Below are 17,554 nucleotides of genomic sequence, written 5' to 3'. Positions count from 1 at the left end.
CACGTACGTGACCCCTAATACTCTCTCAGTCCTCAAAGAGAGACCTCGAGAAGGAGACTTGCGGAAGCAAAGCTACAGGGGACTCAGAGGTTTCCCTGGCCCTGCGCCCCTGTCCTGCCTGGCTGATGTCAGCATCTCTCTGTGAGGTCACCACCTCCCCAGCACCTTTGACCAATAGGCTGAGGTCCTGCAAAAGGCCTTTGTGATGTCACTGTCACACCCACCCCTCCCCTGCAGTGCTAATGTCCTGCCACAGGGCAGACACTTTGGAGGTTTGAGCTACACAAAGAAGAGACACTTAGATCTCAAAAATTAGATGAGATGTTTCAGTCTGAGCTAAGTAGTTGCTGCTCTTAACAATTGCAACATAATAAAATACAAATAAAATAGACTATTTCAGCCATTCTATTATGTCCTAATCTGATCTGAGTAAACATGATAGGACACCTCATCTTATGCACTGCTCCTAGTGACACTCTCCAATAGATCCCCATCCTCCACCTGTCGGGAGGTAGGTAGGAGCGGATTGTTATCCCTACTTGAAAGAGGGAGAAGCTAAGGCTGAGAAAGGAGAATTGACTTGTCTTAGGTCACACAGCCAGTCCGTGGCAGAGTTGGGAATAGGACCCAAGAGCCCTGATTTTCAAACTAACCATCGGATCTTGAATTTCAGACATTGAATGACCTGAATAAAGTGCTCTCAAGTGAGTTCCAGACCAGCAAGAGTTCATAGTAATTATTCAGCAAGTATTTTAGGAGAACTGGAATGGTAGAGAAAATAATGAACTGCAGAGAAGCAGCAAAATTTGTCGAACATATGACTGGTTATGACTATTTACTTGGTCTTAAAAGAAAACAACAGGGACCTGAGTCTCCTCCCTGTCAATAACCCCCTGCTCAGCCAATCAGGGTAGAGACCGAGGGGCGGGAGGATGAGGGTTCTCACCAGAGAGCCCAAAGGATGGCCCAGGTCACCGCTGGGGATCACTGTCTGAGCACTATTTCAGCCCCACATTTTTCGGTGGACCTCCCACAATGGGAGTTGTAGAGCACCCCCCACGACACACACACACCCCTCCTGGTGGTGGGAGGGGAACAGGGAAAGGACAAAAGAAGTAAGAGATGAAAAGAAAGGAGGGAGGGATGGAGGAAAAGGTAAAAGAAAAAGGACAAACCTTAATGTCCCCAGAGATTCTAAGGGACAAAATCCCAGGTGGGGAATAAAATTTGGCCACCTTAAGCTAGTGTTTTCCATGCCTAAAATTCAGCTGGCGCCAGATGCATCAGACTGAACAGGTTCCAAACCTCTCGGAGGCTCTTACCTTCTAAACAGGGACGTCAGTTTTCTAGTGAAATCAGGAAAAAGAAAGGAGAAAACTCAAAAGAGGTTCCTCCTGGTGCTCACATACATGAACCCAAATACTCTCTCAGACCTCAAAGAGAGATCTCGAGAAGGAGACTTGCTGAAGCAAAGCCACAGGGGTCTCTGAGGTTTCCCTGGCCCTGCGCCCCTGTCCTGCCTGGCTGATGTCAGCATCCCTCTGTGAGGTCACCACCTCCCCTGCACCTTTGGCCAATAGGCTGAGGTCCTGCAAAAGGCCTTTGTGATGTCACTGCCACACCCACCCCTCCCCTGCAGTGCTAATGTCCTGCCACAGGGCAGACACTTTGGAGGTTTGAGCTACTCCCTGTGGATCACCCCACTCAATGAGTGTTCATTCTAGGAAGCAAGCCGGCTAGACAGTAAAACATCACAAGCTGCTCCCAATGCTACACTCGGTTTCTCAGAAATGAGTAGACTTTATGGGCAGAAGAGACAGTTAGAGCATCTAATCTGACCCCCTGCATATCACAGGCCTCCTGTCTACCACAATAGCTACTTTTGGGGCAAACACATTCCGGAAAGGCATCTAGTCTTTATTAATGACATCAAGAGATGGAGAATCCACCACTTTCCTTGGTAGCTTCTTCCTGTGGTCAATCATCCTCGCTGTTGAATATTTGTGCCTTATTTGTCATAGGAATTTGTCTCTTTTCACCTTCCAGCCATTGGGTCTTGTTCTGCCTTTCTCTGCTAGACTAGAGAGCCCTTTAATACCCAGTATTTTCTCTCCATTAAGGCACTTCAACACTTCAATGAAGTCCCCTTCAATCTTCTTTTGATAAGCTAAACAGGTTGAGCTCTTTCAATAGCTCACTAGAAGGCATTTTTCTCCAGCCCTCAGAACATTTGGTGGCTCTTTGCTGCCCCAGCTCCAATTTCTAGGACCATCTTTTTCAAAGGAGGACACCAAGACTGGAGGCAGTATTCCAATAGCAGTCTCACTGCTGCTGTGTCACCTCCCTATCCTACTCACGGCTCTGCTCCTACGTCTAATGATGGCTTTAGCCCTGTTCACCACAGCATCACACTGGGAGCTCATGTTGAGTGGCTTCTCCACTCTGGCCCCTAAATCCTTTTCAGAGTCACTGCTTTCCTGGATACACGTCCCCATTCTGGAGGTGTGGCCGGCGTGCCTTGTGGCTACGTATAGGACCTTGCATTGGGCTCTGCTCAAACTTGTTTTCTTTGAATGGGTCCAGCTGGCCGAATGAGCCAGATCGCTCTGTATCACTGCCCTCTCCCCATCAGGAATTACCACTCTGCCTGTATTTTGTCACCCCCCAATCTTATCCGCAGTGATTGTATGTTTTCTCCCAATTCATTGATAACAATTATTTTAAAAAATTAGTCCTTGAGAGCTTCTTCAGACCCTTAGTACCCAGGACCTGCTCCCCACATCACAGTGAGAAATGCTGTCCAGCCCTGCTGGTACATAGGGGATAAGCACAGAACAAACGTACCTTTAGGAGCTGTGTTGTCCATAGGCTCTGAACAACATGTGGGGGTCAGCAGATTACAAACGCACGACAGACCTGTAGTGTAGACAGGTCCCAACTGTGTCTCGGTTTCCCACCCTGTAAAATGGGGAGAACAAACAAAACCTTGATTAGCTCCATTTGATAGCTGGGGAAACCGAGGCACCCAGCGGTGCAGAGACTCGCTCATGGTCCCAAAGCCAGGAATAGAAAACAGCAGATCTGATAGCCAGGCCTGGGACCTAACCCTGGTTTTCCTGGCCTTGCTGCTCTAAGTTTAGTCACAGCCTCCATGTCTTTTCCCCCGTGTCCCTTAACCCCACGTCACTGCAGAAGAGAGATTTTCTGGTAGCCAGCTGGCTCTCCTGCATGTGGATGTCGTTCCAAAAGACGTGCTCTGGCTCAGTCCCATGCTATGGTTGGCTGAAGGAACCACTTGGTCACATTCTAGCCCTGAGTTATACAGGAGGGGCGACTAGATGCACATAATGGTCTTTTCTGACCTGAACGTCTATCAATCGCTACTTTTTCTGCTGCTAGGAAGAGAACTCTGGACCCATTTTCTCTCATTCACTTTCAGTCGGAATAATTTCAATCCAGGCCAAAGGATTTCCTCTTCCATTGTGTCTTCAACACCTTTGCGAGCAACCAGTTACTGTTACCCACAGGTTACCAGTTTCAACCTGTCCCAGGTGAGATGGCCAGGGAAGGGGTTGGAGCTCAACTGCACCTAGCCCAGGTGATGCAGCTCCCTAGGGTGAAGGGAATAAGTGTGGGGGTCACGTGACAAGACGCAGCCTGTGACTAGGACCCAGGCCTGCTGAGAGATAGAAGGGCAGCCTGTGCTCAGCCAGGAGAGAGACCCCAAGGGAAGCAGGCAGGAGGGGCTTGGAGAGTCCTTTAAAGGTCAGGGACAAGCTGGGAAGGGGCCAGGCTGAGCACTAAGGACAAGGCCCTAGGAGGGAAAGACAGGGCAGTTTAGGTGATGGGGCAGATAGTCCAGTTGGTTTCGGCTCCCAGGACCAGACACCCAGAGGTGAAGGTGATTGTCGGGGCTTCTGACCTTCTTCCCCAGTGTAGATTTGATAGTGGAGAAGACTGATGCCATAAGGGGGAAGTGAGTTACCCCAAGGTCACCCAGTGAGTTTATATTACGAATGCATACTTGGAAGGATCCAATAGAAACATGGATTTTCCAGTCTCTTCTTTCTAGGAGTCCCCAGGGCTAAGGTAAAACCCCTGCTGCCCCTCCCCATTCTGCTCACCTCCAAGATGTACTGGAGTTTGTCTGTGCTGGGGGGTGCTGTCAGCAGGATCGAGAGCTCGTCATCCATGTTCTCTGGGCAGGCCTTGCTCAGAGCCTGCCAGCGGAGGGAGACCAGGGGTCAGGATTATGGAACCTGGGGTGACACCTGCCAGGATGACAGCAGGCTCTGTAGTCCTTGCGCAGAGCAGCTCTCTGCAGAGGGCCTGGTGCACAGCAGTGTAGGGAACAGCCAAGCTGCTAGGGATGGGAGCTGGGCTTCCTGGCAGAGTCCAGCACCCAAAGCCCAGCATCTGCAAGGAAGGGATTCCCCACAGAGGGGCAACACCATCTCCCACACACAGGGAGTCTCCCCCGACACTTGATTCATCCTATGGCCTGTTCCCATCTCTGCCCACCACACTCCCAACTCAGCAGCTCCAGCTACCGAAGGGAGCACGAACCAGAGGCCTTCCTGCTCCTGGGACAGAGGAGTAGGTTGATGATCTACCTGGATGTGAGCGTTGGTCTTCCCCATGCCCAGGGTCTAAACTCCATTCAGAGCAACGCACAGGAACTGCGATTCCTATTCTGGATCTAGTGGCAGCTTCAGTTTGCTGGCAGGAGACTGTCCATGAGACCTTGCAGTTGCGGGGGTGACACAGGAACTAACATGTGCATGGGAGTTTGAGCAACAGGGCAGAGGCCTGTGTGGGGCAAGGAGGGCAGGGATTTGGGAAGCAAGAGCAGAGGATCAAACCCTTTCTTAATGTGGGTCGGGATGATCCCCATTTCAAAGATAGAGAAAGTGAGGCACCAGGTGGGAGAGTGACCTGGCCAGGATCACGTTACCGCTCAGTGGCAGGACTGCAAACAACCCGTTCCCTGATCTCCTCACTGGATGCTGCTGCCCCTCCTGTATGACCCCTCCAGCCATCCTCTCCCACAGGCCATCCCCACCACTCTCCAATACCAGGCTGTTTCCACAATGGAAGCGGGCTTGTAACAGAGTTCACTCACCGATTGGTGCCCCTTCCTTCAAGGCCTGGGGTCACAGATTTCTTGGGCTAGCATGCCCACCAGCAGGTTTTTGGCTGGGAACTCAGCCCTTCGGCCAGGCGACCATCTTTTAGTCCATTCCTTCCTGGGTCGCACTCATCCCAAACTAAAAGTCAAAAAATGTCTTTAACTGAAACAAGATCCTCTGTCCCTTGGGGGCTTTTCCTCAGCCTGACTTTGGCTCGGCCTGCCCTTGCTGGCCTTGGTAGCCCTTTCTATGGCCCTGTACATCCCCTTCCTTAGAGACCGTGGGAGAACCAGTCCTACCCTGGATTCTAGGTTCTGCCCCAAGGCCCTGTACCCAACAGCTAGGCCTGCTCCTGTACCTTTGTTGCGGTTTCCCCTGGTTTCCCCTCAGCTGGAGCTCACTCTGTAATCCATTTGGCCTAGCTTCAGGCTTTATAGCCCACAGGCCAAGCCCCCCGTTATATACCCTCCTCCTTAGAACCTGGCCCACGTGGGGGCAAGTTCTGTTCTTCACCAAGCTTCATCCCTCGTCATCTCATCGCCATCACCGGCTGCGCCCTTGTACAGCCTGTGCGCAGTGTCTGCAGCTCCACTGCCAGCTCGCTCGGGGCAAACCTTCTCTTCTGCAGTATCCCGACGCTCTTCCTGCAGCCACTCAGTCTCATGAACAGCTGCTTGCAGAGCCTATTCTGAAGCCTTTAGCGTCTTCTGTTGCCTTTTTGCTACTGCCACTGCATATGCCAAAACCTTTTTGGTCAGGGTCTGAGAACCCACCATGGACTGCTCCACCCTTGTGCTTGTCCCTCCTCCAGTCTGCTTCATCTCTGGGCCAATCATTTCATCCTTCATCTCCCTGCAGCACCCGACAGGGTGTGTTGGTGGAGGGTCTGCAAGGTCCATGGCCACCCCAGCCACCTCCACCTTGCCTGCCTCATGGGGGTTTGTGTCAGAGGACACCTTCTCCTTTCTTTCTAACTTCTTAGGGCCCTGGCCCCTCGTTCAGCCACTCAGCAATTTCCTAAGCAGGCCGTGTCTTTTGATATGGCCTGCTTCTCTGCCCCCAAAACAAAGAACTCTTGCTCCCATCTTGGCATTAGGCCACGCTTGTACACTTTCTCATGCCCTTCTCCCTGGGCTAACCTTCTCAGCACAGCCCAGGCATGCTCTCCTTCTCTGCTCTTTTTGTCCATGGGCATAGCAGACCCTGGGTTGATTTCCCTTTGCAGGATCTCTCACAGGTATTGCTGCTGCTGCGTCTATAGCTGCACCTGCACTTCCTTCTGCGTCTGTTGGTCTTCTAGGAGCTGCTGGAGAAACCCCTAGATCTGCTTTGGCTGCTTAGCCAGTCCCTGGAACTGAAGTGGGAAATCCAGCGACCAGCTTGGTCCCTTGATACACCTGCTTGGGGGAGGGATAGCTCAGTGGTTTGAGCATTGGCCTGCTAAACCCGGGGTTGTGAGCTCAATCCTTGAGGGGGCCATTTAGGGATCAGGGAAAAAAACTGTCTGGGGATTGGTCCTGCTTTGAGCAGGGGATTGGACTATATGACCTCCGGAGGTCCCTTCCAACCCTGATATTCTATGATTCCTTCAGCAACCAAGACTTCCCTCACGGATCACAGGGGGAACTCAATCCTGCCAACTATGCCAATCATAAATGAATCTACTCATTGTTAGGTGCCCCCCGGCGGCCAGGCATGGCATCACAGCCCTCTCGCTGGGCTAGCGTCCCCCATCCATGGTCGCTCCAGCACCACGGCAGTTTCTCTGCCTGGTAACTCCGGCCAGGTCACCACCTTTAGTCCACCCTTCTGGGGCCCAGCTTGCCTCACACTAAAAGTCCAAAGAGGTCTTTCCACAGACAGAAGTCCTTCTGCCATCGCTGGGGCACTTGCTCAGCCTGTAGCCCCCTTGCTGGGCTTGGGAACCCTCTCCAGGTGCGTGTACGCCGCCTCCTCTGGGGCCGGTAGGGGAACCCAGTCCCACCCTGACATTGATAGCAGCTCAGGGCCCTGGACCCAACAGCTAGGTCTGCACCTTTCTCTTTGCTGCACTTTTCCAACCTCTCTTCTCAAGTTCCCCTCCAGGCTTTCCTTGCTGCTCTGAACTTCCTACCTCATTCTCAATCCTGTTGCTACCCCAGTTGGGGTGTATCACCACTGAAGTCTGGCTCTTTAGGGGGGCGGATATGGTGCCTCTCAGTTCGGGCTCATTCTGTAATCAGCTTTCTGTGAGTGCCAGGGGGCTCCATTTCCCCTTCCATTAGCTCCCCATTTACAGAGAGCCAGAGCAATACCTGCCGCAGGGAGCGGGAGTTGCTGGTGGCCTCAGAGGCACAGGCCCTGCAGCGCCTCGGGCACCTGGCGCAAGTGCCGCATGATACGGAGCTGGCGCATCACATTGGCCGTGACGTCCTCCTGCTGCAAGGGAACGAGAACCTGTCTGAGACTCAGACGCCTCCGAGGAATCAGGGGGGATTAACGGCCCCTGGAACCAGCAGCATTTCCACCCAGCCCCTGCCCACCTCTGAGGGATGGATTTCCCCTCCTGACCCCCAGGATGGAGTCTTGTTGTCCTTCCTAGTGACCTCCAGTGGCAACCCCCCTCCTTGTACGGGGAGCTCCTGCCACTTCCCCGTCAGTGCCCCTGACAGCTGTTCCACCTCCAATCCACAGCTCAAGTTCTCAGACCCCTCTCCTCCAGCCCCACCCAGGTTGGGTAGGGAGGGGACTGTAGCGGGGGGGGGGCAGGAGGGATTCTGGCAGCAGTGAAGTGGGATGTGGGGAGGTTGAGACCTTTCCCCAAGTCACCCCAGCCACTAATGCTGAAGCCGCAGGATGGCAGCCCTGGTGAATGGGATGGATCGGCAACTCCTGCTGACTGAATCCTCCTGTTCTCACAGAACAGGGGCAAGATACAGCTCTGTAGCATACTCCCCACTTCCTCTCCATTAGAGTTCCTCCAGGATCCAGCACCAAGTGTAGGGAGGGGAGCAGAAAAGGTTGGGAGGGATCAGGATGGGAAGCGGGGGGGTTACAAATGTCCCCATTGCCTTCCCAGTAGCGCCAGGCTTGCTGCAAACCGAGTCTGCAGTAACATGTGCAAGGGACTTGTGTCTGAAGGTGACTTGGGAGAGTGAAGGTGGAGAGGGGACAGCTGCAGTCTGGGAAATGCTGAAGAGCAGAAGTTCCTGGAGCTCTCTCTACTATCTGGGATAAGCCCTGCCTGACCACTTCCCCCCAAAAAAACATAGGAGAGGGAACTCCCTAGGGGAGAAAGCAGCAGGTAGCTCAGCTGCTGAAAAGATACTCTTCAGTAACTGAGGGGTCAGGGAGAAATGTAAAGAGCCCTGTACAATTAGGTCCTTCAGGGTGTGTCTACACTGCATCTGGCTGTGAGCCTCCCAGCCCCACTCCACAGACTTTTTGTCCTATAACTACAGAGATGTTAATGGACCCCTTCACCTTGAACAGGTGCTAACTACATATGCTAAACTATCTGCTCCACCTTGTCCTTACCTGTGACACTCTGCGTACCTTTCCCAGACCTGAGGAAGAGCTCTGTATAAACACAAAAGCTTGTCTCTCTCACCAAAAGAAGTTGGCCCAGTAATAGATATAACTGCATCCGCCTTGTCTCTCTAATGAACTGTTGCTTTAATAAGAGTGGAGAGCACCTGTGCATGCCCGCTTTCAGGAGAAGTCAGAATTGTTTTGTCATTAAATAGCCATTCTTTCTTCCTATCTATTTTGAGTATCTTACTCTTAGGGCAAATCTACACATAACCCGATGCAACTGCGCCACTGTAGCACTTTGATGAAGATGCTCTAAGCCAGTGGTCCCCAACGCAGTGCCCGCAGGTGCCATGGTGCCCGCCGGGGCATTTATGTGCGCCCACCTAGTGCCCAGCAGGGGAGAGAAGCCACGACCCCGTGCCTGCCGGGGACAGAGAACTCCGGGACTGCAGGCTGCAGGTGCTGGTGTTCTCTGTCCCTGGCAGGTGCGGGGCCCACCTAGTGCCCAGCAGGAGAGAGAAGCCGGGGCCCCGCGCCTGCTGGGGACAGAATGCTCCAGGGCTGCAGGCGCCAGTGTTCTCTGTCCTCGCGGCGTCTCTCCAGCTTCTCTCTGGATTCATATATTATGTAATATTAAATATGATGGTTTTTTGTATTATTTAATGTACAAATACAAAATTTTGAGGGGAGAGATAGCTCAGTGGTTTGAGTGTTGGCCTGCTAAACCCAGGGTTGTGAGTTCAATCCTTGAGGGGGCTACTTAGGGATCTAGGGCAAAAATCAGTACTTGGTCCTGCTAGTGAAGACAGGGGGCTGGATTTGATGACCTTTCAGGGTCCCTTCCACTTCTATGACATAGGTATATCTCCATAATTATGTTTAAAATAAACCTTGAAAAATTGTTGGCGCCCGCCACACTCTTCTGAAAATATGAATGTGCTACTGGCCACGAAAAGGTTGAGGACCACTGCTTTAAGCCGACAGGAGAGCTCTCCTGAGAGGCAGTACCTATGTCAGCGGGAAAAGCTCTCCCACTGAAATAGCACTGTCTACGCAGGGGGTTAGGTCAATATAATTACGTTGCTCAGGAGTGTGGATTTTTCACACCCTGAGTGACATAGTTATACCGATAGAAGTCTGAAGTGCAGACCAGACCTTATTTCATATATCCATCTGCAGTATGATTACTATCTATTTTCCATTTATTGAGTAAGAAGGTACCATTTTTACATTGGCACTTTTCTGATCATAACTGCACATTAATTGTGTTTTCTAACATCATCGCTGTTCACCACGAGTTTTACTTCCACCTTGATAGATCTGACCTTGTCATCTGTTGTGATCCTGTATCTTTGTCTCAATATACACCACTGAGATTGCAATTAATCACTAAGAATCAGAACCCAAAAGAGTGGTCTGTGTCTTTTAGTGCCAGCTGTGTTTTGGGTCTTCACTGTGAAGGTCACAGCACAGACTTTTTTTTTTTTTCCATGTTGCGCAACTGGGAAGCGACTAGTTCATTGATATTTAAATAGACAATGCCCTTATGTTGGCATCCAGGAATATTTCTTGCCAAATGCTTTGTTGACTCTGCCAATGAGCTCTTTTTATTCCATTCTCTTCATTAGTATAGAGATGGGTATCTCCACCTGCCATGTGGAAGTCAGGTGGACAAGCTCTATGTTTTTTTGCTTTTAAGATACTTAAAATTAGGCTGACCAATGCACTGGGAAATATAGTGCAGGGGACTATCCCCTCGGGCCAGGAGGAATGCATTAGGGAACCTATAAGTAATTTTAATATAAAGCTGAGATTTTCATATCTAGGGCCCGGTCCTGAGGAGCACACAAGGCAGGTTAAAGGGGGTGGGGTGACTCAAAGATGGAATAAAGTTTACTTTTGCTCTACCCCAAACTCTACTCCCTGGAGTAAATCAGAGCAGCCTATGGGCATCTTTAACTTACGCCAGATGCAAACAATCTCAAGGAACTAAAATGGTAGCTGGAGATTGGCAGAGGGCATAGGTCTCCTGGTCATGCCCCCATTCCTTTGGCCACACCTACTAAGTGGACATTTGGGAGGGGAGTGGCAAAAAGTCACTATACCAGGTCTCCACCATCAGAGAATTCCCCTACACTACAGCAACTGGTTATGTTGGCTTTACAGCTGGGATCTGCCAGCAATCCAGTGCAATACGGTCACATCACATCCCAGGAACTGACCCCTAAATTCTATAATTAAGTGATAAATGACTGTATATACCTCTGCTTAATTTATAAGAATTTTTGGCTGAGGTTGGCTTTGGAAAATTAATATTTATGACTGTTCTGCAAACACAGTGGGTAGCTAATATGTCAGAAAAACAAACAAGCCATAAAACTTCTACTAATGAAGCAGCCTTCTTGAGAACTAATGGAAATGGAAAGATACATTTCCCCTTTGGGATGAAACACAAACAAACATGCCTATGAGCTAAATAGGAATGGATCTATAAACAAGAATGTGTTTTTCAATGCAAAATCCAGTACTGAATTTGACCTACAAAGTTCCTTCTGTATCCTGAGAAATCCTTAGGGGAGAATGGCTTAAAAAAAAAAAGCCTCACAAACCAAATTTCAGAAATAAGTCAAACTCCTCCATATTAAGGAAGATGTTTAAACAGATCAGCACTTACCCATCTGCAAGGAGAACAGGAGAAGAGGCACTGCATAGACGTAGAATTTCCCAGCTTGCTGTTTCATAGCTGTTGAAGTATATAGTCACTTTGCCCTACCCTGTCTCTCAGATTGTATGGGCAAAAAAATATCTCTGCTGTTGCAACAGGAGTTCGCATTCTGCCCAACGAAAGTCACACTTTCTAAAGTTACTACAGCTTCAAGTTCACAGCATGCTACCTGGATGACTGCCACATTTTAACTTGTTATAGTGGCTTCCATGCTGTCGAAATGCAGGGGAGGAGAGGAACACAACAATTATTCTCTTTATTCCTTTGGACTTGTGTACACCAGCACCGGAACCTGGGGCTGATGAGTGCATAGTCAATAGAGGGTTCCTTGTCTGTTGAGCCCCAAATGGAAGTGAAAAAAATCCAGCATTGGCTTGATTTTCTCAGCAGCTGGGCCTCCGTAGTTCCTATTGATTTTATTGGGAGTTGTGGATACTCAGTGCCTCTGAAAATCTGGCCATATGTGCTGTGCGTGTGATGAAAATATATCCCCCCCAAAGTATTTTTTTTAGTGTAGTAGAAATCCTGATTAACCAAAGGTTGGTTAGTGTTAACCGTTGGTTAACTGAAGCTTGGTTATGGGTTATATCCCTGGGAATGGGGAAGCAGGTTGAAAATAACAGACCTGTCTGCAAAGCTGACTAAGGTACTGTCTTGTTGTTTGTGGAAGGTAAAGCCAGGCTCGCACATAGGAACAGATCCAACACTATTTTATGGGAAGAACTCCAGTAGCCAGCTCCACATGTTGCAACAGCTCACTCAGTACCCACTGATCCTGCTGGCAGTGTTACAGCTGCATGGTGGACACACCGTGCCAGCTGCCTGGCTGGCATCTCTTCCCTGAGCTCTGGGATTGTGAACCCAGTGAAGCTTTCTTGAAGCCCACTGGCTGTTTTTCCTATTTCTGCAATGATAGCTGAAGATTTTGGCTGTTCCCCAATGTCCTTCAGATAAATGGGAACGTACTATTATGGTCTGGTGAAGATTCTGTTCCACATCCGTTTAAAAGTTTGCAGAAAGGGAGCCTGAGTACTTTTTTTTTGTACTGGGTGGGCTGGGGGAGGTGGGGGTGCACAAAAAGATTGAGGAATAAAGCTGTAGTGCTATTGAATTGTATTGGTATTATCATAGGCCTGTTTCTTAAACACCCGTGGACTATTCTAGTGGTTTCATTTTTAAGACAATGACACCCAAACTCTCACATACTCATTCCCCTAACTCCACATCATATTCTAGTTCCTGGCTTCCCAAATCTGGTGACCCGATACTATGTAGGAGGTTACAGGTTTAAGAGTGATTGCTTTCTTGCTGTAATTTTGGGCTGTGTTCATAGGTGCTGGAACCAGGGATGCTACTGCACCCCCAGGTTTGAAGTGGTTCCCCTGATATACAGGATTTACAGTTTGGTTGAATGGCTCTCAACACCCCCACTATAAAAGTTGTTCCAGCACCCCTGGCTGTGCCCAGATACTATGCTGATAGCTAGACAGATGGATGATGGCTCCAAAAGGTCCCCTGCAAGTGTTTTAAAAGAGCTGAAAAAGGCAATATTTTCTTTCATGATTTAAGCTTTTAAAAATAATTGTGAAATCTTCATTTTGCAGCTTTGTTGTCAGGGTCCAGGTATTTTCTTTTATCTCCATGTTTCTCTGGGGAAACCCAAGAGCTCTGAGGAGGAATGACAGCATTGGATTGTCTGGAGTCCTAGAACTCGAGAGGACTGCAACTCTATAACCCTGCCTAGTGCTGTACAAGGGGGCCCTTCGTCTTCCAAGCCCTGGTGCAGCACTGAAGAGTTGTCCCTTTTGACAAATAATCATTCGGAACTGGAAGGAGTGGAAGTCCACACTGACGTTTTAAAACAGGAGGCCTGTATTTCTGCAACAGGGGGCTCTGAATGATGCTGTATGATGAGCAAAAGGAAATATTGTCAGGGATCCTAGAAATGCATTTGCCACGGGAAAATGCGGAATTTGCCTTTTACAGAGAAGCTTTAGTTTTTACATTTTGTGAAAAAATAAAAACATATACAATAGAACCCCCGTTTATCTAAGCCTCCATTACCCAGCTCTCCATATTAACTGAACCACCAGCCGCTTGGGGCAGATAGCAGCAAGGGCTCAGGTGGTCAGCCCCCACACGGTGGAGGCTTGGGCGGTCAGCTGGAGCCCAGCTGCTGTCAGACCTTGGCAGCTGGTGGTTCGGTTAATATGTATAATGAAGGCTTGGAAAAATGCAGTTCTACTGTATATCAATAAAATATTGTGTTCAACTGATACCTTTATATATTGTGGGGAGGGAAACTAAAGTTCAGCATTTCCTTTTAGTCACAAAAAAAACATGTAAAAGCAGCAAAGAGTCCTGTGGCACCTTATAGACTAACAGACGTATTGGAGCATGAGCTTTCGTGGGTGAATACATGCATCCGAAGAAGTGGGTATTCACCCACAAAAGCTCATGCTCCAATACATCTGTTAGTCTATAAGGTGCCACAGGAATCTTTGCTGCTTTTACATATCCAGACTAACACGGCTACCCCTCTGATAAAAAAAACATGGATTTCTATGTTTTTTTATCAGAGAACTTTTTTTTCCACAGAAAACTAGGAACCCTGATGATCACATAAAGGAGTTAAACACCAAATTTGAGGAAGTGGTACTGAGACATAAAAACCTCGTGTGTGCCCTGAAGGAGTAGTCCATGCTGAATCATTATTGCAGTGGTTTTGTTTATGCTTACCTCATCCTGTATTCATATTTTGTTTGTGCATCTCCCAATACATTTGTTACTCCTGAGAAAAAAGATATACCAGCAATTTCTAAACCAGAGAACAAGGAATTGATCAGCTGTTGCTAAATCTCATGATTTTATTGCGAGTCTTGTGATATTTGGTGTTTTTCTTGAAGCACCAGCTCCTGGAGTCATGGGATTATGAGAGATCTCAGCTTTCACTTAACATTTTTTTTTCCAGCCCACTTGATTGTGGAGAAAAGCTTGAAAACATAAACACTAGAGACTCAAAAGAATCCAGATTTTATTATTTTTAAACCAATTTCATGATTTTTGAATGCTTGATATTAGCAATACTGGCACTGGCTTGTCTGCTCCAGCAGCTGGGTGGGGACTCCAGTCACAGAGATCATTATCACCTTGAGTAATATGACACTGGGGACTGCCAGAGCACTGTAGTTTATGGCCTATAATGCTTCCCACAGCAAGGGCCTCAAATGGCCTCCCTGGAAAGCAGCAAGAGAAGCAGATTTCTCTGCCTGGAGCACATGTAGGCTTCACTATCACAGGACAGGCAGCGCTGCTGGGTTTGGGGAGGAAAAGGATGAAGAAACACAAGTTTGGGGGAGGAGGGCTCTGCTGGAAGAGGGGTTCCCAGGCTACGGGAGTGGGATCTGCTGGGGATCCCAGGGGGAGGGAGCAAAAGGGGTCAGGTTGTGTCAGGAGAGGAGGTTCCTCAGACAGAGGAAAGAGGCTGTATTGGATGGCTGCACCCTTCCTGGGCTGTGCCTTGGGGTTTGGGTGGGGAGAGGGGCTGTATTGGGAGGGTGAAGTCTGGGGGGATTGTGCCCTGTGGGGGTGGGGTTAATTAAAGAGAGGCAAGTGCAACGTACACGTGTAATCCTTTTGCTACCACTAGCTTACACAAATAATCAAGGAAACAAAATGGCTGCCGAGCTTGGCTGGGTGGGGGAGGGCGGAACCCGGAGTGGCCTCTAACGGCTGCTAGAGGGAGCCACGCAGGTGCACCAGGTGTTTGTGGGGAGTTGGCAGGAGCATCCCTGCCCATTGCGGAGAGACGGCGCCTGCGCACGGGCTGTAGGCGGGAGACTCGTGTTCTGGCAGGAGAGGCCTTTGGGCCCAAGATTGAAGCTGCAGGGGATGGAACCTGCCGAGACTCCTCTGAGTCCCCAACAGGTAACAGGGCTGCAGGGCTGTTGCCTTCCATAGGCCAGGATGGGGGTTGTGGACCCTAGGGGAGAGAAGTCGCGGAGGACAAGACCCACAGCACTTACCATGCACCTCCCTATCAAATCCCAGTCCCCCATACCCATTGTATCCCATACTGCCCATAACCACACACCAGCCTCACCCTATGACCCATCGTATCCCACGCCTCCCTCGCCTACGGCATCTCAGTTCATGAATCCTGGCCACTGCAACTGGATGTTCCTCTCTGACCTGAAATACCTCAGGCCCCCTGCATGGTCTGCTGTGCTTCAAGCCTCCCTGATTCACCAAGCCCAGTCCCCTGAATGATGTCTGATACATTGCTCTCCGCCGCCCACAGTTTGAGGCATCTCTGCCCCCATGCAGCTTCTCACTGACCCATTGGTCACTGAGGTGGAATTTTTCCTCTTTGCCACACTGCTCAATTTGTGTTTATACTGTAGGGATTTAAAGGCACAAATTTGTAGGCATGTATTTTCAAATGTGCCCACTAATGTTGGGTCCCTCTATTTGTGGTCATCCAACTTGAACCTCTTCTGGCCTGATTTTCAGAGATGCTGAGCACTCACAGTTCCAATAGAAATCAGTTGGAGTTGTCTCCAGACAGGTCCCCAAAAACCGACTGCCTGAAATTATGGAAATTTTAGTCTTTATTGATAAGGATACTGACTAGACACACCTATATTAAGAATATGCCTTACCTGAGTTAATATTAATATATTCAGCTGGAACTGAAAGTACTAAAAATATAACCTACTTTTCATTATGCTGTTTGCGTTCTTTGTTTATTTTACTGACCTCAGATAGTGAAAAGAAGCATGTTTTCTTTTTTTACTATGTATTTACATATTTTATTACTTAACAATGAGTGAAGTGAACAATTAACTACAGTTTGTACAGCACCTAGCACAATGGGGTCTCGGCCCCATGACGGGGGTTCCTAAGTGCTACTGCAATACACATAATAAATAAAGATAATAATCAAGAGAAAGAGACACCTGATTCTAGAGGATGTCTTCATACATAAAGGAGAGAGAAGTGAGAGTGTTTCTCTACTTTCATAGTTAAAGTACATACATGTCAAATGTGTCTACTTAGGAGAAAAAGTCTCTATTTTTACCAGAGACACAACAAGTATGATAGATGTGAATGGCTTTTTAAAGACATTTAAACAAGTCCATGCTGCTAAGGAATTTGCAACTTACAAGGCATAATTCTGCTCCCATTGAAGTCAGTAGCAAAATAATAATAATAATTAAAACCACCTAGCTCTTACATTGCATTTTTCATCAGTACATCTCAAAGTAGGTCAGTATTATTATCCCTGTTTTACAGATGGGGAAACTGAGCCACAGAGCAGCAAAGTGACTTGCTCAAGATGATCCAATGGCCAAGCTAGGAATAGAAACCAGGTGTCCTGAGTCCCAGTCCAATACTCTTTCCACTTGTCCATATTACCTCCCAAAAGTTGACGTGATCACAGCCTGAGGTGGCACAACGCCAAAACTCCCATTGCTTTCAGTGGGAGCAGGGTTGGGCTCTAAATTAGACCATGGTAAGAGATGACAGACAAAGTCCAGGGGACATGAGACGGATGGGGGTTGTAAAACAGCAAAACAGTATGAGATACGCTTTGTTATGTACAAGTCTTGGTTGCTTTTCTGTTTTATTTATTTATTTATTTTGGATATGCTATTAATATACTTACAGCCTGAGGGAGTAAAATCCACCAGTCAGGCAGAAGTGGTGGAGAAGAAATTACTCCTGGCCCAGTATTATTCAACCAATGAGCTCATGGCTTCGGGAGGTATTTAAAGAAGAATGTGGTTGCATGGGGCCAGCTTTTCAAGTGAGCTCAGCAGCCAGTCATTTTTTTCAAAAGAGCTCAGCAGGTTGGGTGCAAGGCACATCCTGAGCTCTTTTGAAAATCTAATCACAAGCATCACTCTGTGAGCTGCTGGGTGCTGAACATGTCTGAACATTTGGCCCCATTTGGGAGCGTGTAACTGTTGAAAATCTCACCCAAAGTGCCTAGGATCAAGAGGACTATTCCAGGAATAATTCCAGTGTGAAAAAGAGAGTTAGCTATGGGAGAAAGAGACAAGGGGAAGAAGATGCATTAATTTGGCAGAGTGTAGGGTGCAACTGAAAATCTGTCGTAGATGTAACCAAAAGCTGGAAAGCATGGATGGTAAATCAAAACATTTACCGAATAAAGTAATTCATG

At 48.5% G+C, this 17,554-nt stretch overlaps 1 protein-coding gene across 1 annotated transcript in view; it reads right to left on the bottom strand.

Moving 5' to 3' along the window:
• Positions 1–11,386, bottom strand: part of LOC117887009 — a 33,060-nt gene extending 21,674 nt beyond the window's left edge. Inside the window, exon 1 of the mRNA XM_034789245.1 lies at positions 11,317–11,386. Coding sequence (XP_034645136.1) covers positions 11,317–11,383 — 67 coding nt within the window. The 5' untranslated portion in view covers positions 11,384–11,386. The remainder of the gene's footprint in view (positions 1–11,316) is intronic.
• Between the last annotated feature and the right edge of the window lie 6,168 nt (positions 11,387–17,554).

Source organism: Trachemys scripta, chromosome 1, assembly GCF_013100865.1.
Source record: "Trachemys scripta elegans isolate TJP31775 chromosome 1, CAS_Tse_1.0, whole genome shotgun sequence".
In the NCBI taxonomy this organism is placed as follows: Eukaryota; Metazoa; Chordata; order Testudines; family Emydidae; genus Trachemys; species Trachemys scripta.
This window is presented reverse-complemented; position numbering and strand designations above follow the sequence as displayed.